This window comes from Cetorhinus maximus, chromosome 22 (genome assembly GCF_964194155.1).
Source record: "Cetorhinus maximus chromosome 22, sCetMax3.hap1.1, whole genome shotgun sequence".
Lineage (NCBI taxonomy): Eukaryota > Metazoa > Chordata > Chondrichthyes > Lamniformes > Cetorhinidae > Cetorhinus > Cetorhinus maximus.
Window position 1 is genome coordinate 69,383,153 of NC_135900.1, and position 24,182 is coordinate 69,407,334.

The 24,182-nt window shown below is 41.3% G+C and overlaps 1 protein-coding gene across 8 annotated transcripts in view; it reads right to left on the bottom strand.

Annotated features, from left to right (window-relative positions):
- caprin2 (caprin family member 2) overlaps positions 1-21,278 on the bottom strand; it is a 79,949-nt gene extending 58,671 nt beyond the window's left edge. For 6 of the 8 annotated variants that reach the window (XM_078568488.1, XM_078568487.1, XM_078568486.1 and 3 more), the window contains exons 1-10: positions 20,787-21,278; positions 19,347-19,406; positions 14,991-15,077; positions 13,986-14,224; positions 12,938-13,020; positions 12,618-12,770; positions 5,836-5,882; positions 3,267-3,638; positions 3,146-3,187; positions 1,646-1,777 (exon numbers count right to left, since the gene is read on the bottom strand). In XM_078568488.1, the coding sequence (XP_078424614.1) occupies positions 1,646-1,777; positions 3,146-3,187; positions 3,267-3,638; positions 5,836-5,882; positions 12,618-12,770; positions 12,938-13,020; positions 13,986-14,224; positions 14,991-15,077; positions 19,347-19,406; positions 20,787-21,011 (1,440 nt within the window). In that variant the 5' untranslated portion in view covers positions 21,012-21,278. The remainder of the gene's footprint in view (positions 1-1,645; positions 1,778-3,145; positions 3,188-3,266; positions 3,639-5,835; positions 5,883-12,617; positions 12,771-12,937; positions 13,021-13,985; positions 14,225-14,990; positions 15,078-19,346; positions 19,407-20,786) is intronic. The other 2 variants (XM_078568485.1, XM_078568484.1) reach the window with 1 other exon arrangement.
- Between the last annotated feature and the right edge of the window lie 2,904 nt (positions 21,279-24,182).

The window sequence follows — 24,182 nt, forward strand, 5'->3', positions numbered from 1 at the left end:
GATTAAAATAATATTCATGTATTAATTACAGAAATTCACTTGTGGAAGTATCAAGACAACCTCAAGCCTTAGAAGGCAGCAATAGACACAAGTTTTGGGACCCACCTTGAATTATCCACCTTTTAGTCTATTTCGATCCCTTCCCTTCACCCCACCCCCATTAAGGCTATCTGTACCTTGCTTGTCCTGCTTTCTACCCTTAATTAGCACATTCCTTAGATAATATCACCAGCTTCAACACCTCTTTGTCCATCTCCACCTATCACTGGCCCTCTATCCAGCTCTACCTGTCCCACCCACCCTCCCTTAAACCAACTTATATTTCATCTCTTTTCTATTTTACTTAGTTCTGTTGAAGAGTCATACGGACTTGAAACGTTAACAGTGTTCCTCTCCGCAGATGCTGCCAGACCTGAGTTTTTTCAGGTATTTTTATTTTGGATTTCCAGCATCCACAGTTTTTTGCTTTTATCTATTTGAATAAGGATTAAGTGGTTTACAGCCAAGTGGGTTCCAAGGCATTACAGATAGATATGAAGATATTACTATGTTGGCTGGAAATTCAAATGATTTGAGTGGCAAGATGCATTCAAGTTTTGGTTAATACAACAGAACACAAAGGAGCTATTCATTCAGACTACAGAACTGAACACAAAACAAACATGGATAACTGGTAAAACAATGGCTTGAACAGAGGCCAAGTGACAAGTATGAAGTTATCAAAACATTGGTTATTAAGAGAATGGAACACACATGGTGACATTCAGCACATGATCTTTGATAAGTGATGCAACTCCAACTCTCTCATTCCCCATGACATCCTTCCTGTAATTGCATCCAGAATTCAAATGATATTCCAGATGAGATCCAGCCACTTTTTGTAAAGACTCAGCATGACTACTTTAATTTGTTCAAGGGACACAAGCATCTCTGGCCAAGGCCAGCATTTATTGCCCACCCCCAATTACCTAAAGCAATAGCAGCCGCCTTGAACTGCTGGAGGTCAGGAATACAAAGTAAGTCACTTATGCCCCAGTTATAAATTCATTATTATTATTAGTTCGTTAACCAGCCTTCTCAACTTGTCTTTCCAAGTTCAAAGATCTGTGTTCACATAGCCTGGTCTCTTACCTATACATTGTTTCAAATTTTACCATTTAATCACAAAAGCCTCTTCTCATTCTTCCTGCCAAGATGCACTTTGCACAGCTCTGCACCAAATTTCATCTTCCCATTTTACCAGCCTATGTTCTCCTGAAATCTACTGTTCTCATTAGTGTGTCATCTGCAAACCTTGAAATTATTCTCAGTGTACCCAAATACAGGGTCCCAAGAGGCCTAGGGAACACCACTGTGTACATCCCTCCAGTCTGCAAAGCAACTAACCAACCATTGACCACCACCCTGCATTCTATCCCTTCAATTCTTTCCATGCTGCCACTGTCCCTCTAATCCCATGGGCTTTAGTTTTGCTAACAAGCCTATTTTGTCATTTTAAATGCCTTTTGAAAGTCAATATAAACAATGGCACTACCTCAACATTATAACAAAGTAGTAACCGTGGGTGAAAGGAAAATTTCAGTAGGAGATTTTATTAGAACACTGGGACAGAATCTGGAATGTGCAAAAAAATAATTCCACATGCCTGAATGAAATGACATGTCCCTTGTATCTGAGACATCAGGTCTTGAAGCTTCTGCCTCCTGAGTTCTGGATCCTTTGGCAGCGATGAAGTTGAGCAGAACTCCGCAGTAACCTGTTGCACCACCTTTGACACCTAACAAGGATTTAACCAGTACACAAGATCAGTTCTGTATTAAAATACAGAAACAGCAGATGCTTGAAACAAGCACAGCATCCAATTACAACAAATGCTCCAATGAATTTTTTTTGCAGCAATTAACATGACACTTCTAGTATTTGTTAGGATTAAAATACAATCGTATGTTGGTCCTTGTCTTTGAAAATGCAGGTACATTATATAAAATGCACACAACTCTTGCACTGCTTTTAAATCAGAACCACTGCTATTGCACTGCCAGTGACATTGGTATCCATCGCAGCTAAGAAACGAACCTATTAGACAAACAAGATTGGAAGAAACGCAAGTGCTTTAGATCACCTCAAGGCCCAGTTAGTCAGCCAGATTATTGGTTCAGTTAATGTGTGACAATTTATTTTTTATAAAAACTAAATCAATTGGATGTTATTGATCATTTGCCAAGTGAACAAAAAAATTTCTTTCCCAGCTATGAGGTGGCTGCAAGCTTTTACTTGGTATCAATCACTAATTCCCATCCAGATACCCTCGATCAGAAATATAACCTGGATCCACAACCAATAGTATAAACTATTCTGCTAATCAAGCCAGATAATAGAAAATGCTAAGACCAAGTATTTTGTTCTCAGATTGAGTGTTTCTAGAAGCAAGGCAAACTCCCCCCCCGCCTCCACCCCCAAGTCGTCCAGCACATAAGTCATCCAGTACCTTGTGTTGCCATTCCCCCTCCCCAACCCAGGCCCCAATAAAACAAAAACAAAAAATAAAAACAAAAAAATCTTTTGCAACAGTAAATGCGAATCCAGAACCAATAGTTGGCAGCCAGTACTGACTGGAGCCCAAATTGAAAACAAGTCACACCTGGAAGGGCCTTAACATACAGTTGTCACTTCAGCACAGCTCAGGGTTTATCCATGGTGTTCCTCCAATATATCACCTACACCACCAGTCAGGCAAACAGCCATTTTAATTAATCGTGTGTTGGGTTCAGAGCATGCCGCCCAATTTAACACTTACGGCACATTTCCTTTCCCTACCTACAATCAAAAAGGTAGTAACTTCTTAATTATGCTCTATTATTTTAAGTAACAGCAAATAGTCTTTTTCTAAAGCTGAAGTTTGTTAGAGGACAAATATGGAGATCAAAATCCACTTGATACCCTAAAGGCTCATTCCAAAAATCAGGTACATAGACTGCAAATTTAGAAGAGCAGAAATTCCTCCTGTTATATGTGTGTTCCAAAGTTTCACCCCACCATAGTTGCCAATACCCAAGTTAAAATTATGTGCCATCTTCACAAACAAGTGCCATTAATCACCACTAGTATATAGTTTGTGTTTCAAAGCAAATCAGGTGTTACCCACTTGCTTTACTTCAGTTTCATGTTTTGATGTACGATCCCGTTTCTAAAGAGAAAAAAAAGGGTCATTAGTCACGACATGCAGGTATTTCATGGTCACCAAAGCCTGCCTGCCACTTTCTCACCTCTTTGGGTTCAGGCAGAATTCTCTTTGGTTCAGCAGATTCTTTTGGGACAGATCCCGATTCCCACCTTTTTGTCTCCTGCACATCAGCATATTGTACATCCCACTTTTTGGGCTGCTGCTCCTCCAACTTCCTATTGACATACTCCGTACCCCATTTTTTGAGGGATTCCTTGTCCTGTTTTTTATCAATGTATTCGCCATCCCACTTTTTAGGGGATGTTTCCTCATGCTTTCTACTGATGTAATCAGTGTCCCATTTTTTGGGAACATCCTCTTGCTTCCTGCCAACATACTCAGCTTCCCAGTTCCTTGGTTTCTCTGGCTGCTTCACAGCACAATCATTTTTGTTCAGGTACTGCCTATTCAAAAACTGAAAAAGAAAAGTTTGATTACATTAACTTAACTTACTGCTATGAGCAACTTACTGCTATGAGCAAAGCATCCAAAGAAACACTTGTTACAAACTCCCAATTTCTACTCATTATACAGAAATGGAAAAAGGCCAAGTGCTCACTATTCTGCAATTATGAGCTGAACGCACACAACCAGAGCAGAAGTTGAATTAACACTGCTCCAGCAGAGGTTATTGTTGATCAAAAGCGAAGATAGTCCACCTAGCAGTACAAATTAGCCATACGGAGCTGAACCAAAAGCCTCAAATCAAAGAAAGGTCAAGCACGCCATAAGAAATTAATGGATTCAAAATGTACTGGTCACTAATTTCATCTGGTTCAAAGCAGTTTCTGTATTGTCCAGGGCATTAGACAGATAGTTAAGCTACTTCTATACAGTCCTCATGCTGATTCCATTGAATCTTGTACAAGATAAATTCAGGATTCTTAAAGAAAATCAGGCTTGCAAATATTTGAATTTGTAAAGCTAATTGACAATTTATTCCAAAATTTTTGGCATGAACAAAACCATTTTACTAGAGAAATAAAAAAAAATAAGTCACTCAGCACACTGGGACTTCTCGGGGATGTCAGCTGTGGCTCACTGGTAGCAATCTCAAACCCACAACCTTCTGACACGTCCAAAGTGTCAGTATAGATTGCATAATCTAGGCAGACTTCAGTGCAGTACTGAGAGAGAGTTTGGCTTTATTGACGGGCTGTCTCAAGATGTTAACTCAGGCCTCGTCTACCTTCAGGTAGCATAAAAAAGGTCCATGATATTTTAGCAGACAAGTTCCTCCGCTATCCCAGCCAACATTTTATCAAAACACCAGAAAAAGATAATAATGCCACCACCAAACACATCTTCCCTTCACCCCCCCTGGCGGCATTCCATAGGGATCATTCCCTCCGGGACACCCTGGTCCACTCCTCCACCAGCCCCTACTCCTCAACCCCCACCTATGGCATCTCCCCATGCCCACGCAGAAGATGCAACACCTGCCCCTTCACTTCCCCTCTCCTCCCCGTCCAAGGGCCCAAACACTCCTTTCAAGTGAAGCAGCATTTCACTTGCATTTCCCTTAACTTAGTCTACTGCATTCGTTGCTCCCAATGCGGTCTCCTCTACATTGGAGAGACCAAACGTAAATTGGGCGACCGCTTTGCAGAACACCTGCGGTCTGTCCACAAGAAAGACCCAAACCTCCCTGTCGCTTGCCATTTTAACACTCCACCCTGCTCTCTTGCCCACATGTCTGTCCTTGGCTTGCTGCATTGTTCCAGTGAAGCTCAACGCAAACTGGAGGAACAGCACCTCATCTTCCAACTAGGCACTTTACAGCCTTCCGGGCTGAATATTGAATTCAACAACTTTAGATCTTGAACTCCCTCCCCATCCCCGCCCCCTTTCCGTTTCTTCCCCCTCCCTTTTGTTTTTTCCAATAATTTATATTGATTTTTCTTTTCCCACCTATTTCCATTATTTTTAAATCTGTAATGCCCTGTCAGTCTTTCCACCCCACCCCCACTAGAGCTATACCTTGAGTGTCCTGCCATCCATTCTTAATTAGCACATTCTCTTAGATAATATCACCACCTTTAACACGTCTTTGTTCCTTTGTCTGTGACATTTTTTGATTATCTGCTCCTATCACTGCTTGCTTGTCCATAAAACCACCTCCCCACCAACCACCCCCCCACCCAACTTCTCTCCCCCCACCTTAAACCAGCTTATATTTCACCCCTCTCCTAACTTTACTCAGTTCTGAAGGGTCATGAGGACTCGAAACGTCAACTCTTTTCTTCTCCACCGATGCTGCCAGACCTGCTGAGTTTTTCAAGGTAATTCTGTTTTTGTTTTAGAAAAAGATAGATCTTGCAGTGTGTAAATTGGCCACTGCATTTCCTACGTCGAAATGGTGACTGTAATTCAATGCTTTAGAATGTAGAGCCAGTGGAAGGCATTATGTGAACAAGCTTTTCTTCCCCAGCCTTTTACGGATTTGGAATTCATTTAGGAAAACCAAGCCTGCAGGACCAAGTCACCATGTAACTAGTAAACAACCATTTTCAATTAAAAAGGATTTTTTCCTCTCAACAATTTAAAAGGCCCCAAAAGCCAATGTGGGAATGATAGCTTATGAGCAACATTAAAAAAAAAAAGAGTTGTACCTCTCTTGGCTGCACTTCATTTGAGCACAAAAAATGCCGGTCAGATTCTGTAATAAAAGAAAGTTTACAAACAGGAAGTTAAAAGCAAATCTCATACAGATGTTATGAGCAAGTAACCGAGCCCAAAATTTTTCTAATCTCCAAGGAGGTATTTTATTTCTTTTCTACCAAGTTTGCCTTGAAGCAAATATGGGCTCCTAGTTACAGCTGCACACCCAAAAACCTGCTGCAAAATCCAAAAGTTTGAGGGCATGTGGTCCCAAATCATGGTTACTGCAACTCTGCTGTTAGTTTGCAGGATATCATGTCACCATGTACGGACTAAACCCAAGAGACCAGTACAACATACAACTTTGAAGCATTAACAAGTGGGCACAATCTTTACATTCACTAAAGGTGAAATATTGGAAGTATAGGTAATATTGACAAACCAATCTACAATGACATGCAGGATTTTGTTTAGATAATTAAACATGCAGGCCGTTACAGACCAGAGATGAAATGTGACCAATTGTACAAACCATATCCAGCTTGTGGTTTTCACTTCCCACTAACTACTTTCCCCCCCCATTCCTGGGATAAACAAGATCAAAAGACCTTAAAAAAAAACTATGCATTGCATCAGTCAATAGAGCTGCCCAAATTGAAGTAATTCCCTCCAACTCTAACCTCAATGCTTTGCTATTTTACAGTCCACACATCCAGTCAGGCTGAGACCTTGAAACAAGACTGCACTTCGACAAAATATTGAAACCTCACCCATAATTACCTTTTTTTAAAAACAGTGTCAAATGGTCAAACAATGAAAGAATATACCAGCTCTCAAATGTTCCTTTCTGTTAAGTCACCTCTTCACACTTGTAGAATAATTTCATCTTTCCCAAGCACATGAAAAGGACAGATCAATACAATGTATATTAGAGGTCTTTTCAGGGCAGTGTTTTATCAAAGCCAGGAGCACAACATTTTAACAACTCTTCTGTCCAAGAAGTTTCCTGAATTCTACCCTCCTCCTTTCATTGGAAGCAGAAGGACACAAGTCAAAAAAGTTTCATTACAACATGCTGGCAAACTGGGCAAAGCTTCCAAAAGATGTAGCTACATTATCAGAACCCAAGAATAGTGAGCTATTGGAACTAATTTGGTTCTTGGTTCTCGCACAAAACATTCAATCCTACAAAATGCAAAAGGAGGAATAGAGCTTCTTCACCCAAACACTCAGAACCAAAACCACAAACAATTTATGAAACACTTGTGGGGAAAAATTTCTATTTACACTTGCGCAGAGTTCAAGGGGGAAGTCCCCCCATAGAACCAGTTCTGCCAACACACACTACAGAATAGTAGTGTTACAATACCAAGAATTCCCCACGTCTAACCTAAAGGAATGGATTAAGCCAGTTTTCATCCACACACTAATAGTGTATGTTAGGAGGTGGGCTCAGAGACCAAGTTAACTGCAGATTCGGGTCTTAGCATTTACTGAAGTCATGCAAGGTACGGTAGCAGAGATTGTGTTACTGGACTAGTAATCCAGAGGGCTGGACTGATGATCTGCATACACCACAACAGCTAAGGAATTTAAAGTCAGTTATTAGATAAATTTGGAATTTAAAGGATGTATTAGTAATGAAACAACAAAATGATAATACTGCAAAATGGTTTAAACCCATCTGATTCATTGTCTTTCAGGAAAGGCAATTATCCTTATCAAGTCTGGTTTGCAGGACTCTAGACCCATAGCACTGTAGTTGATTCTGAACTGCCCTCTGAAATGGACTGCCAAGACATTCAGATCATAATGGTAAAGAATCAGAATAAAACTCAGGGACCACATAGTATCAACTTGGGTAATCACAGAAAGAAAGGGGAAGGGGGGAGGCAAGTCACCTCAGCGAGCAAAATAAATAAAAATTTAAAATAAGGGGACCTGGAGGCAGTGACAAGAGCTATCAAATCCACTGCCGCTCCAGATTGGCCATACTCTGAGAGAAATCAAAGTGTGACATCACAGGAAAACAGATAATGAATGGTTGGTGAATATTTTGCTCGTTTATCTTAAACTCTTGAGTTGCAAGGTTTTATTAGTTGCATTAAGTTTACTAGGAGTAAACATTGGAAGTAGCAGTATTTATTAATAAGAAAAATAAATCATAAAGATGGCAGGGCAGGTGACGTGTTGCAATTGCAGAATATCGGAGCTCCTGAATGCCAGTATGAAGGGCAAACACATCTGCAGTATATGTCTGCAGCTCGAGGAGCATGGGCTCAGTCTGCAGCTCGAGGAGCATGGGCTCATGCATTGCAATGCATCAGTGGAGGGAAGAAAAGTTACCTGGACACTTTGTACCAGGAGACAGTCACAGTCACGCCACTTAGGATAAGGCCTTTTGATTTGATCAGTTGTCAGGGACAGGGGGGCATGATTGTAAGTGAGGCAGGTATGGGGACCTAGAAGGTAGAAGTGGAGGAGCTTCAGCCTTTGCAATTGTCCAACAGGTTAAGGTTCTTGTAGCTTGTACGGACAAAAAGCAGTGGCTGCAGGGTGGGTGAGCAAACTGACCATGGCACCATAGTACAAGAATCCATTTAAGTGGGGGGAGCTTAGTTGGAGACATCTGCTCTGGGCAGGAGAGGAACTTGCAGTGGAAGGGGAAAGGATCCAGTTGTCATGGTCCACATATGTAGAACTAAGAAAGAGTATCTGCACAGTATGAGTATGAGCATGAGCATCTAGGGGCTAAATTAAAATGCAGATCCTCAAAAAAAGGGAATAAACTCTGGATCATGACCTGAGCCATGAGCAAATTGGTGTAGGACAAGTCAGACTAGAGAGATTATGAGTGCATGGCTCAAAGGTTGGCGTGGAGAAAAATGGGTTACAATTCATGGGGAACTGGCACCAGTTCTGGGGAAAGAGGGAGCTAGGCTATTTGGACAGCCTTCATCTGAACTGTGCTGGGACAAGTGTTTTGACTCGCCAGAACTAGGGCAATAGAGGGCTTTAAACTAAATAGTAGGATCATGAGGAATCAAGTTTGGGAAAATGTGATAAATTAAATAGAAGGCAAGAGAGCAAGGTAAGAATAGGGGAAATGGTATCAGAGCACAGCAGGAAGGGACAGTATACAAACCAAAGAGTGCACCAGATAAGGCTAGAGGTTACAAAAATAGTAAAAAAAGGCAGAACTAAAAGGCTCTGTATCTGTATGCAAGTAGCATTCGTAACAAAAGATGAATTGACAGCACAAATAGAAATAAATATGTATGATAGCCATTACAGAAACATGACTGCATGATGACAATGACTGGGACCCAAATATTCAAGGATTTACGATATTTAGGAAGGACAGGAAGCAAGGAAAAAAGGTGATGGGGGGTAAGCTTTGATAATTAAGGATGACATTGGTAGAAGAGATTACCGTAGTTCTTGAGATCAAGATGTAGAATTAGTTTGGGTAGCGATGAGAAATAACAAAAGTAAGAAATCACTAGTGGGAGCAGCCACACTACAAGATGTGTTACGAGGCTACACCAAGCGCAGGGTTTAGGTGGTTAATAAGTTTTCTCCGACTCAAGAAAACCTTGTTTGATTGGCTCCTCATTGCTCACAGCTTAATAGTTAAATACATTCCCATCTAGAAGAGGCATATCGATTTAGAAAAGGCATATCCATGTTAAAAAATAGACTTCAGCCTTCTCGGTTGGTCACAACAAAGGTTTAATAGAGGGGGGCCAGTTCATCCTGTCCTCACCTGGTCATAACAGGCAGGGTATACGAGAAGAAATAATGAGAGCTTGGTGAGAAAGATACAGCAAATTATCATTGGTGATTTTAATCTGCGTATAGTTCGGACAAATCAGATTGGCAAAAGTAGCTGGGATGATGAATTCAGTGCGTCTTCACATCAGTTTCTTAGAGCAGCATGTTCTGTGGGCAAACTAGACAGCAGGCTACACTAGATCTGGTAATGTACAATGGGACAGGATTAATTAATGACCTTGTGAAGGTATGCCTAGGTAGTAAGTGATCACAATGGGATATAATTTCACATGGAGTTTGAGAGAAATAGATCTAAGATTAATGTTTAAGGGGCAATTATGAGGGCATGAAGACAGAGCTGGCTAAAATTAACTAGGAAAAAAATTAAGGACAGCTTCCTGTCCTTCCTAATTGCCAATAAATCCTTGAATATTTGGGTCCCAGTCATTGTCATCCTGTAGCCATGTCTCTGTAATGGCTATCATACATATTTATTTCTATTCATGCTGTCAATTCATGCTGTCAATTCATCTTTTGATAGAATGCCACATGCATTCAGATATGTAGTGACAAGCATTTAGGGAGATACTTCAGAACACTCAAAATAGACTAAGAACACACCATTTGTGGCTAACTGAAGTTAAGACAGTATCAAATGGGAAGATAAGTGTACAATTCTGAAAAGATGAATGGTAGGTTTGAAAATTGGACACAAGTATAAAGAACAGCAAAGATTAATAAGGAGCAAGAAATTAAAAAGGTACAAGAGAAAGCTAGCTAGAAATTAAAAAAAAAAAAGTTTCTACAGGTGTTTAAAAAGGAAAAGAATAAATGAAACGAGCATTGGTCCTCTAGCGAGAGAGAATATGGAATTAATAATGGAAAAGAAAATGGAAGATTAAATGAATAGATATTTTGCATCGGTCTTCACTATAGAGGATACAAAACTTCCAGAAATAACTGAATCAGGAAAAGAAAGTGAGGAAGGAACACAAAACAATTACAATCAGTGGGGAAAGGGTACTAAAAAATTCTTAGAACTAAAAGCTGATTAGTGCCCAGTTCCAAATGGTCTTCATCCTAGAGGTGGCTGCTGAGATAGTAGATGCATTGATTTTAATTTTCCAAGATTCCCTAGATTCCAGAAAGGTCCCGTCAGATTGGAAAATAGCAAATGTGACTACTCTGTTCAAGAAAGGAGGGAGACAAAAAGCAGGAAACTACAAGCCAGTTTGCTTAATATCTGTCATAGGGAAATTACTGGAATCTATTATGAAGGAGATTATAGCAGGGCACTTGGATAATCTCAATTCAGAGCCAACGTGGTTTTATGAAAGGAAAATAATGTTTGACTAAGTATTGGAGTCCTTTGAGGAAGTAACAAGCAACATGGATAAAGGAGAACCTGTCAATGTGCTGTACTTAGATTTCCAGACACCATTTGACAAGGTGCCACAAAGATTACTGTGCAAAATAAGATCTCATAGTTTTGGGGGTAATGTTAGCACGGAGAGGATTGGTTAGCTAACAGGGAGGAAAGTGGATCATTTTCAGGTTGGCAAGATGAGACAAGTGGCGTGCCACAGGAATCAGTGCTGGGGCCTCATTATAATCTATATAATCTATAATCACCGACTTGGATGAAAGGATCAAATGAATGGTTGCCAAATTTGCTGATGACATGATAGGTAGGAAAGTAAGTTGTGAAGAACCTATGTCCTCTGTGCAGACTCAAGTGAGTGGGCAAAAAATTGGCACTTGGCATATGAGAGAAAATGTGAACTTGCCCTCTTTGGCAGGAAGAATAGAAAAGCAGCATATTATTTAAATAGAGAGATGGCAGAGGAACAGAGGGATCTGGGTGTCCTGGTACATGAATCAGGAAAAATTAGTATGCAGGTACAGCAAGTAATCAAAGTAAATAGAATGTTGTAATTTATTGCAAGGAGAATGGAATATAAAAAAAGGGTGTTTTGCTACAGTTGTACAGGATGTTGGTGAGATCATATCTGGAATACTGTGCACAGTTTTGGTCTCTTTATTTAAGAAAGTATATGAATGTGTTTGAAGCAGTTCAGAGATGGTTCATTTGACTGATACCTGGGATGGGGAGGTGTGGTGGGGTGGGGGTGGTTAACTAATGCGGAAAGGTTGGGCAGGCTGGACCTGTGTCCATTGGAGGAGTTTAGAAGAATGAGAAGAGGATCTTATTGAAACATAAGATCCTGAGGGCTCTTGACAGGGTTGATGTTTCCTCTTGAGGCAGAGACTAGAACTAGGGGACAGTTTAAAAATAAAAAAGGGATCTCCCATTTAAGACAGGGACAAAGAAATCTGAGAACTGCAAATCTTTTAAACGCTCACCTCCAGAGAGGCAAGGTCATTGAATATATTTAAGGCAGAGGTAGATAGATTCTTGACTAACAAGGGAGTTAAAAGGTTATCAGGGGATGGGAGAGTAGGCAGAATGAAGTTGAAGCCACAATCAGATCAGCCTTCATCTTGTTGAATGGAGTAGGCTTGAGGGGGAGAATGGCCTACCCCTGCTCCTAATTCATAAGTCCTTCACAACATACTGAGCAAGTAATGCCAAGACAAGCAATGGCAGGTTTCAACAACCAACCTTCATATGGTTAATGAGTCAGCAGAACGCATGTATATTTGAATCAAGGATAGAAATGGAAATTGTTTTGACACAGCACTACTTTAAAATTATAGCTTCTGCTCACAAACCCATCCCCAGGTTGAAAAACACCCATACCTTCAGACCACTTCAGCTAAACTCTTGATTAACAAAACTGCCATATAGCCCTCAAACCGTTGGTGGTTATATACCAAATTCACAACTAAAGAGCTCCCAATTAATTTAATTCAACTGATTAGAGATTGAACAACTGAAACAGAGGGCAGGCAATACCCCTGGATACAGGTGTTCTACTGTATCTGCCAAATTGTGTCATTATGCAGGTGAAAACTCTAGGATAGTGCAATCTTACTGTTATTTTGCCGTTACACATACCAGAATCTTTTCCAGGTAAGGCCTTGGAAGTAACTTGTACCTCTTTGATTTTATCTTCAGCATCATCATCCAGCAACCCGTTGTGAGGGACTGGAATACTATCAAAGTATGCACAGTTCAATAATTTGCTAATTGCCTCCTTCAAGTGTTTATCTAGGAGAAGAAAAAAGGTTAGAAGTCAAGATGTTCACTATTCCACATCACCATAAATGCCCAATCAGGAAATCTTGGAATAAGTATAATTGTTACTTATATCGAAATGTCAGGTTATGTAAAATGAAGGCCCACGTTCACTTGGAAGAAAAGGGGTTTGAACTTACAGGTGCTGCCAACCACCATTTTATCAGCTCCTTCTAACAGGTCCCACATTTGATTTGACACCAACTCTATTTGATCTTCAAGGCTGAAAAGACAAAACACCCAAGGTCATTCCTTTTCACTCATCAGTGGAAGGCGGCTTCCTGTAAGCACATCAACACCTCAGGCTATGGTATGCCCTCAAACGACATGGGAGCATCATAAATCTGTGTCAAACCAAAAATCACAGGCAGAGGTAACAGCATTGCAGTTTCATCCCAACTAGAAGCATAGTTACAGCTACTGGGTTAAACGGTTGAGGCATTATTGTGAAACCTGCTATCAAAATCCTTCTTGCATTCACCCTCTCAGGAATCACTGCAGGAAAATGAGGCTATAAGCAAACAACAGCAGACATAGTTCATTAGCAATATTAAGTACTAGCTTTGAATACCAAACCCAAGGGAGGCAGGAGTAGTGCCGAAAGCATAGTTGCCTCCAAGACCCTCCAATTGGTGGCGATTTCAACATTGTCAGCCACCAAGACCAAGGCAACATTATCAAATTGTCAGAGCCAAAAGAAAAATCTCTTCCAAAGGCTTGCTCCCACAAAAAATGGTTGTCCTCTAGATCAGACACTTAAATCTATTGTAATCCCCTGCTATGCTCCACACACTGTTTCCCTCCTACATCAAGGTACTCCTTTGAGAGCAGTATTAAATGGAACAAAGATACTGAGATACCCAAGTATCTCTTCCAGGCACTTGTTCTTGGTTTACAAGTCTATGGAAGCACCACTTTATCTAGGTAATTAGCACTATTTAGCCATCCATCTACATTTAAAAGCAGATAATTTGAATTCTGACAAATAATTACTGACATCCGTTTTATTCAACACTGGTCAAGAACCTGGAACTCCCCACCCAACAGCACTGAGTCAGCACCTTGACCACAAGGACTGCACTCTCTCTCAAGGGCAACTAATGAAATCCAGTGGCAGCCATTAAGCTAAGCAGTTTTAAAAACACTACACAGATGAAGTGAACAGCCTCAGGTCAAGCCATTACTTACGGCATTCTTTCATCCCTTTCAGGGCAAACAAGTTTGCAGAAGTCCTTGAGGAGGCTGATTTCCTTCCGAGAAATAATAAATGCACCATTAATGCCATCTCTGAAGTCATTCTGGACATGCTCCTGTTTGAAGTTCTCCAGTACATATTTAATATGTAATACTGTACGAAGACGTCGCTTCTCCATTTCTGTCCTCATGAGTTGTTCACGTCGTAGTGTTTTCTTTTGTGCTTTTAGCAGCTGTTCAAAATAAATCATTGCAATTGAGTTACACCAAAGTCCAATGCTCCCTTTGATAAGGGCTATTAACTAAGTAGCCAACTACACCAGATTAAGAAGGACCTAGGTTGTGTCTATTCACTAATCTCAGTTTGAAGCAGCACAGCAAATGGCCTCAGCATACTTTTGTTTAGGGATTTGAGGGAAGACGAGAGAAGAAAATAGGAGTTGACTATTTTGGAATCACTGTCCTACAATCTTGCTAAAGGTGTCCCTAATCTCTCTCTCTCTCACACACACATGCACAATGATGCCACTAGAATGAGACAAGTCAATATTGGGTTGAAATCTGATAAACATTTGAGAAGTTCTTGAATTTGAAACATCCATCTGCAGTTATGAAAGATCTGTCAAACATTAAGAACTATTATGTTTTGGTGCAATCAGCCTCTGCAAATAAATACTGGTATTAAATTTGCATTGCCAGCAGACAGCACAAAATACTGCCGAAATCACAACTGCAATTTTAAATCCAAATACTGAAAGATTGCATGCGTCCAATCTGCCAACTGGAATTGATGTCGTCAAGACACGAAGAATAAAGTAAGATATCACATTTGAGTGATTGGTAGCCAGTTATTCAGTGCTGGTTTGGCAAATTGAAAGCTTAGCCACTAATTCTATACCTTGACATTTCCAACACTGAGGAACAGCAGATAACACAATCCAACGCTCCAGTGCTTACTAACCTACCCTCAAGCCATTAGCAGCAAATGGAAGATCTTACCTCTTGGTTGAGTGCAACAAAGGTTTTCTGCAGATCCTTGGCAAATTCCAGATTATGAATTACTTCTTCATATTTGTCTACAGCATCCTGTGAAAGACAGCATGTGTGCATTATGGTCTTGGTTCAGGTATTTATAAGCCCAAGGTCTCAAATTCTGACTCGTGTGTCACTCAAGGATTTTAAAATTTGGCTGGTGACTGCCTAGAGAGTGGCAGCTTCCTGAACAGTTCTGCAATATTATGTACTGTTCTCATATTTTTCAAAGCAAAATTCTAATCCTCAAATAGTTGAATTTCCTCTTACAAAATATGGAGTCAAGCATTTAGCAATTAAAGGAGATGCAGCAAGATCCCTGGCTTCCCTGGAAGGTATAATGTGTTTTATTACAGCATTCACATGCTCACCCAGTTAGACAAACTAGTACAGGAATCATAACCAACTGAGTACTTATGAGCTCAAATCTTTGGATAACTGAAGAAGTAGCAAAATCTTCTGTCCCCTTACTCCTTGGATTCTGTTCTGTAACTGCCTTGCCTCCTCATAACAAGTAGCCTATTCTCATTAGCTCAAAATACAAATCCAATATGCTGCAGTGTAATTCATCTGGGAGGAGCCCATTTGATTTTTCTCCTTGCCCTCCCCCTACATATTGCACAATTGTGGGGGGGGGGGGGGCGGTGGAGACAAGAATTGTGGTGCATTATACGAAGAAGAGAAATCTATTTCTGTAGATGGCTGGCCCCCATCCTTGAAGGATTTTTATTCACGTCTCCTATACCGATTCTCCAGCCCAGATTAGAGCTTTATTCAACCAGCTGTTCTAACCAGCTTAGGTGTAACAAGAGGAATGTGGAGTCAGAAGACGTTAACAAAATGCAACATTAAGTCAAATGCAGTGTAATGTTTGGGTTGACTTTACCATTTAACCATGTACTGTCCAACTTTTGAAACAGTTATGCTTCATTCTTGCATGCTTACATGCCAGCATCTTTACAATAATGACTGTTTTACTACTTCATACAGCTTCTGCTGGTGAACAATTGAACCTAGAGTTGATTATGGGCTATTGTCCATAGTGGAATAAAGTCAAGAGATTTCAGAAAAAAAAGTCATAGAAAACAGCAGAACGCAACTTTAACTCCAGTTCACGGGTTACCAAATTGAGGCAAATCAATCTCCCACCTTTATGCTGAAGGTCAAAACAACTTGCATTTACAAACGTCTTAATGGTTCTAAAATTGAGTGTTATCAAACAAAATGGTCACTGCTCTGCAAGGATGTATTAGCACAGGCAACCAAAAGCTTGAAGAGGTAGAGGTAGGTTTTAAGAAGCAGATTAAAGGAGGAGCAGTAGCATGAAGAGGTTTATGGAATTCTGGAGCTCAAGGCCTATGCACCTCAAAGCTTGGCCACCAATGGAAAACTGGGAAATGCAAGGACAGAACTCTCTACTTCTCCAATTCTGTGTGTTACACAGCTGGAGGAGGTTGGAGATAGGAGCAGCAAGGCCAGAGAGGCTGGAGGGATTTTAGCAAGGGTGAACATTTTAAATTCCAGGTCTGACAGACAAGGCGCCAATGTGCATCAGCAAGGACAGGATGATTGGTAAACAGAACCTTGTGTGGGTCCTTCTATTCTCAAACTTCTGGAGATTCTCAACCCCCCTCCCCCCAGGATCTCTCCTTGACCCCATCCATTTGTCATCTATATTGTGTCTCATGAATGATAATGACACCCTGCTCTACTTTACCACAACCTCAAGTCACACTCATCACATCAGGATTCATATCAGAAAATTTCCTCCAACTAAAATTTTGGGAACACATAAGCAATTATATTTGGTCCTTTCCTCAAACTCCATTCCCCAGCTGTCAGACTTCACAACCCTAGTATCCTAATTGATCCCAAGAGGAGCTCAACCCCATATCCACTCTATCAAGGCTGTCTGCTTTCACTGCCATACAACAGTGCCTTTTGGGAAACCATCATCCATGCTCATGTTATATTTAGATTCAACTGTTCCATCGTTCTCCTAGTTAGCCTCCCAATTTGCACCTTTAAACAGGAGGTGCAGGCCCTATCCTGGTTTGCCAGCTATGCTCAGACTGGTTTGTGTTAGACCACGGATTTGAAAATTCTCATCCTCACTTTCAAAATTCCTATATGACCTCAGATCCCTCTTGGTCACCAACCTGACAACTCTCGTTCACTGGTCCTAAATCTCATGTGGATCGGGTCAAATTTTGTCCGATTAAGCTCCAGTGTAGCACCGCAGGATGCTAGATCACATAAGACAAAATACAAATCAAAGCAGTTGTGGGCACTAAATTTTGGATGTGCTAAGAGTGTAGAGGAGCAATGTCCAAAACAATTAGTCTTTTTTGAGCATACAAAGTCATAGAGGTCTACAGCACAGAAAAAGGCCCTTCGGCCCATCGAGTCTGCACGAGTCAAACAAGTACCTAATTATTCTAATCCCATTGTCCAACACAAGGCCCATAGCCTTGTATGCCATGGCATCACAAGTGCACATCCAAATACTTAAATGTTGAGGGTTTCTGCCTCTACCACCCTTTCAGGCAGTGAGTTCCAGATTCCCACCACCCTCTGAAAAAATTCTTCCTCGCATCCCCTCTAAACCTCCTGCCCCTTACCTTAAATCTATGCCCCCTGGTTATTGACCCCTCCACCAAGGGGAAAAGTTTCTTCCTGTCTACCCTATCTATGCCCCTCAATTTTATAAACTTCAGTCATGTCCCCCCTCAATCTCCTCTGATCCAGGGAAAATAACCCCAGTCTATCCAATCTCTCCTCATAACTAAAACTCTCCAGCTCAGTCAACATCCTGGTAAATCTCCTCTGCACCCTCTCTAGTGCAATCACATCCTTCCTATAATGCGGATTCCAGAACTGCACGCAATACTTTAGCTGTGGCCTAACCAGCATTTTATACAGTTCCAGTATAACCTCCCTGCCCTTAAATTCTATGCCTCGGCTAATAAAGGCAAGTATCCCATATGTCTTCTAAACCACCTTAACTACCTGTTCCGCTACCTTAAGGGACTGGTGGACATGCACACCAAGGTCCCTCCGATCCTCAGTACTTCCCAGGGTCCTATCATTCAACGTGTATTCCCATGCCTTGTTTGTCCTGCCCAAGTGCATCACCTCACACTTATCCGGATTAAATTCCATTTGCCACTGATCAGCCCATCTATATTCTCCTGTAATCTAGGGCTATCCTCCTCACTATTTACCACCCCACCAACTTTCATGTCATCCGCAAACTTACTGATCAACCCTCCTGGACTCAATACCAATCCCTGTGGAACCCCACTGGACACAGGCATCCAGTCACAAAAACACCCCTCCACCATCACCCTCTGTTTCCTGCCACTCAGCCAATTCTGGATCCAATTTGCCAAATTGCCTTGGATCCCATGGGCTCTTCCCTTTGTTATCAGTCTCCCATGCAGGACCTTATCAAAAGCCTTGCTGAAGGCCAAGTAGACTATGTCAAATGCATTGCCCTCATCTACACACCTGGTCACCTCTTCAAAAAATTCAATCAAATTGTTCAGACATGACCTCCCCTTAACAAAACCATGCTGACTGTCCTTGATTAATCCTTGCCTCTCCAAGCGTCGATTAATTCAGTCCCTCAGAATTGTTTCCAATCGTTTCCCCACCACTGAGGTTAGACTGACTGGCCTGTAGTTCCCTGGTTTATCCCTTCCTCCCTTCTTGAATAATGGTATCACATTGGCTGTCCTCTGGCACCTCTCCTGTGACCAGAGAGGTATTGAAAATTATTGCTAGTGCCCCTGCTATCTCCTCCCTTGCCTCAGTCAACAGCCTGGGATACATTTCATCCGGGCCTGGAGATTTATCTACTTTTAAGCCTGCCAGATCACTTAGAACCTCTTCCCTTTCTATGCTAATTTCTTTAATTATAATCAAAGAAAAATACCTAGTTTCATTGCAGTAATTGTGAGCAGTTCACATCTTGAATCCAACATAAAACGGCCAAAGAGTTGAGAAGTGATCTTGGAATTCCTCATTTCACCTGGGGCTTAGGTTAGCAATCTAATATCTCCAAAGCAAGACTTCAAAAGAAACCCAGTTTAAGTGGGAAGATTATTCAAAATAAAGTAGATGCACCATGTTAAGCAAGTGTGCCTTTGGAATACAAATTTAACCACATACAGGCAGTGCAGGGAAGCAAGCTTAATGGAAGAGAATACAGCAGTGTTGATTTGAACAGCTCTAACTCAACAATAGCGAGTGTTGTGGAACCCGAGAGTCATCGGTTTGGGAGATTACCAACGTCTAGTATTAACCAATTCACATACATACCAATTGATCCTGATTAAGTTCTTCTCGTTTTAGGCGTTCTTTATAGTCATCCAGTTTAGCCTTTAAAGAAAGAGACCGCCACATGGTCATGGATTTTGACTGATATTAGCTTGCCCTCAAAATATGGTGTTCAACTGCATTCCCACTGATGCAGTAAATGTACTCAATTTTGTTTTAGCAAGTTTTTAAATATATTCGATACCAGAGATACTGGCTTCACAATACAATCTCAATGTCAAGCCATAGCACTATTAGCCAGAAAGGTTAAAATGTAAAGTACACAAGTGCTGCATGAAACAAGTAAGGTTACAAGCTTTACCCCAAGAGGGTCAATGGTAGGTCAATTGCTGCATGCATTCCAACAGGACACATGGAAAAGCTAATCCCTGTTCGTTGGGCTGCAAATATGAAGTAGCTTTCGAGCAAGTTACTTACACTAGCACCTTTCAGCTATTAAAAATACAAATTACACTCAATTAAAAACTGGTTTGCTAACAATGTAGAAAGTGCTGGAAAAACTCAGTAGGTCCGAACAGGAGTCACATTGGACTCCAAACGTTAGCTCTGTTTCTCTCTCCACAGATGCTGCCAGACCTGCTGAGTTTTCCCAGCACTTTTTGTTTTTATTTCAGATTTCCAGCATCCGCAGTATTTTGCTTTGCTTTGCTTTGCTAATAACGCAACCATATTTTGGAGGTCGATAGAGATCTTAATACAAATGGAAGCTCAAGCCTCGGGACATAGATAGGTTCGCTTAAAACGTTTGGGTAAAGACTCTATTTCATGCATGCAATTTATATCAGAGTTTAAACAATGCAAAAAAAAAGGCCAAGCTCCCCGATGAGAGCTTACATTTCAGCTGTTATGATACGTGCAGCGAGTTAACACCATGAAGACAATTGGGGCAGTGAATGCAATTTAGACAAACGGGTTCTCTATGTAACTGCAACGTTATTGAATGCTGTTAAATAGCCCAGGGTGGACTGGCTAACACAGCATTCACTTTGTCGCTATTTTGATCTTCTGCAAATAAATGTTTATCTATTCCACGTTTTTTTGAGGGGAGGAGGGGGTGAGGAAGGGTGGAAATCTGGCTGCGCAATCTGGGCGCTGCCCCTTTTAACACTTCAAATGCAAAACCTGTGTCCTCAATAGAGGAAAGTGTTTAAAGGTACCTATGCTGTTTTTAAAAAAAAACCCTTTTAGTTCGTGCAGTTTGAAGGGTGCAAATAATGTACTGGAAAAGCACGTTAAAAATAATGACAAAGTTTTAGGAGTTGGATGATTTGTTTAACAGATAGGCACCAATGGGGGGACTATGGAACCGAATGCAATGCAGTTGGACTGCAGCAACTGACACTGCAGAAACATCCAGGTAGCATCAAATGGGCCATGGGGGGGGGGTGAAAGAGTGGTGAAAGGAGGAGATGCACATGTTACCTTCCTTTTCTCAATGTTACGGATTTTATGCTTGAGGCAGATCATGCCATTCTCCAAGTACGTCTCGTACGCCTGATATTGGCTGCTGGCCGCCGCCAGAGCCTGGATGAAGGGGGCCGGACCCTGGACCAGGGCGCCGCCAACACCAACACCACCATTACTGCTGCTGCTGCCGCCGCCACCGCCGCCGGCGGAAGGCGACCTCTTCTCGGCTTTCATCTTCATCTCTCACCGGCGGCTGTTATTGTTGTTGCTGAAGCTGCTCTGGACTCCGGAGGGGATACAGCGGAGAGTCCACAGCAGAAGCTGAACCATCAGAGAATGGGGTGGGGGGGCGTTGGGTTGGGGGGGGGGGGTGGGGAAGTCCCTGTAGGAGGGAGAGGGCGTGCTTTACACCGGCTGTCCAGCTGCCGCCACACCGGGGAATTCTGCTACATCCTCCGCCCGCCCCCCGACTCTGGCCCGGCCTCCGGCTCGCGCCGCCGCTTTTATGTCACCGAATTCTATTTTTTTTTTCCCCCCGGCGCCACGTTCCATTGCGTCCCCCAACGTTCCAATCAAACGGCGCGCCCCCCGCACCCAAACCCCGCTTTGAATCTCCCCTTTTTCCGCGCGCATAATTACAAAATACACAAGCCTCTGCGATTTTCTTTCATACCCGTTGCAGTTAAACGTTTGCAAGGCGGATTGATTAAAACGCGTGCAGAAACATTTGCAATATTAAAAGGCCACCCGTGCAACATCTACAAATAAAATGCAACGTTTGCAATAGATGTTGTCTTGTTTAATTCACTCCCTCCCACCCCCACCTCCAAACAAAACACGCCTGGAAGTATTTGCAATGTACCTTGATTTCGTTTGTTTTTGCAAACGGGGATGCAAGTTGCATTGCCCGTCACTGTGTGATATATTGCCTTAAAGTTTGTACTCTCCCAATAGTGTTGAATTATTATGTTTGTCCCACTGCTGTCGGGTGGCTGTCGTTTTGACAGGCATGATCGTTAACCACAAATGATAGGTCGAAAGGAACCTTCCGTGCAAGGTGCATATTGGCCAAATTAGATCAGATATTTTAAAATAATAAAGACATTTTGGCCAGTCTGCTGCATATTCACTGCTTCTTGTTGTGAAGGTTATGGGGAAGATTCCCGAGGTTCACCAATCAGCAACACCCGAACTGTAGCGTGCAGCTGTTATTTAAAGGGACACGGTTTAAAATGCAAAGAGAAATGTATTTGTAAACAGCCACCACGTGATGACATCAATTGTATCTAAATAGCCCGTTGCGTCACTCACTGACCCCCTGATGACGTAGGGGCGGTAAGTTGTCAATCATTAGTGGCGAGTTTCCCAGCGCAGTGTTAATTCAGAACAATCTTTCTATTGCACTTGAAGAATTGAATTACCCCATCATCTGTAGTAAACCATGTAAACTATAGAGCAAAGTGGGAACCTGGTGACTAATGGAAATATAATTTTGGAATATTAGACTGTAAAACATTCCCTCAGGTATCTTTCAGCTCTTCTAAAGGGAGCATGAGACTTCCCACGTCCTTTTCCCCCCATAAACTATGTTCCACAACACTCTGAATGCTACTTAAGTCATCCCAGCCTACCAACCCCCTCTCACTCCAGTCAAACTCTGTTGCCACACCAAAACACACTACTGACTGCAGGACAAATGATTCTTCTGGTTTTTCTTCCCAAAGCAATGTTCCTTCCCTGCATCGGTAAAACATAAGACCCTACGAAATAGGAGCAATAGTAGGCTATACAGCTATTCAAGACAAGTCTTTCATTTAATAAAAAGGTACATGAATTGTTGGCACAGATAGAAGTAAATGGGTATGTTCTGATAGCCATTACTGAGACTTATTGCAAGGGGACCAAGGCTGAAAACCAAACATTCAAGAGCACTTGATATTTCAGAATGATAGGCAGCAAGGAAAAGAGGGTAGGGTGTCTCTGCTAATAAAGGATGAGATCAGTACAATTGTCAGAAATGATCTTGGCTCGGAAGATTGAGATATAGAATCGGTTTGTGTGAAGGTTAGATATAGCAAGGGAAAGAAGTCACTAGTGAGAGTAGTCTGCAGGCCTCCTAACCTTAGCTACACTGTTGAACAGAGTATAAATCAAGAAATAATGGGAGCTTGTGAGAAAGGTACTGCAATAATCGTGAGCGATTTAATTTTCATATAGACGGGACAGTTCAAATTGGCCAAAGAAGCCTTGGGGATGACTTAATAGAATGCATTCGGAACAGTTTCTTAGAACAATACTTTGTGGAACCAACCAGGGTATAGGCTATTTTAGACCTGGAAATGTGTAATGAGACAGGACTAATTAATGATCTCTCAGATCTCTGGGGAAGAGTGATCATAACATGGTGGAATTTCAAATTCAGATTGAGGGTGAGAAACTTGCTTCTTAAACTTTAACTTAAAGGCAATTATAAAGTTACAATGGCAGAATTGGTTAAAGTGGACTTGAAATTTGATTAAAATGTAAGACAGTAAAAAGCAGTTGCAGACATTTAAGGAGATATCTCAACTTTCTCAAAAAGTTATGACAGAACTTCAAAAGTAATTAATTGGTTGTAAAGCGCTTTGAGATGCCCAGTGGTTGTGAAAAGTGCTACATACATTCCAGTCTTTCTTTTCTTTTTATTCCATTGACAAAGTCTCTACGAAAAGGATGAACTATCTTTGGCTATCTAAGAAAGTCAAGGATGGTATCAAATTCAACGAAATAGCTTACAATGTTGCAAAGATTAGTCGCAGGTCAGACGTTTGGGAAATTTTAGAAACCAACAAAAGATGTCCAAAACAATAAAGAGGGGAAAACTAAATTATGAGAGTAAACCAGCAAGAAATATAAAATCAGACAATAAGAGCTTCTCCAGGTATATAAAAAGGAAGAGAGTAGCTAAAGTAAAAATGTTGAACCCTTGGAGGATGAGACTGGGGTATTACTAATGGGAAACGAATAAATGACAGACTTTGGACAAATTTTTATATATGTCTTCATGGCAGAAGATACTAAAAGCATCCCAATAACAGTAGCATTTCAAGAAGGTAAAAGGGAGGGAGGAGCTTAAAACAATCGTTATAATTAGAGAAAAAATACCAGGCAAACTAATGGGACTAAAGACCAAGGAGTTCCTCGGACCTGACCGTCTGCTTCCTAGAGTCTTAAAAGAAGTAGCTGCAGATATAGTGAATGCATTATTTGTAATCTTTCGAAATTCCCTAGATTCTGGAAAGGTCTCAGTGGATTGGAAAACCGCAAATCTTCCTCCCCTATTCAAGTCAGACGGAAACAGAAAGCAGAAAACTATGAGCCAGTTAGCCTAACATCTGTTATTGGGAAATTATTGGAATCCATTATTGAGGA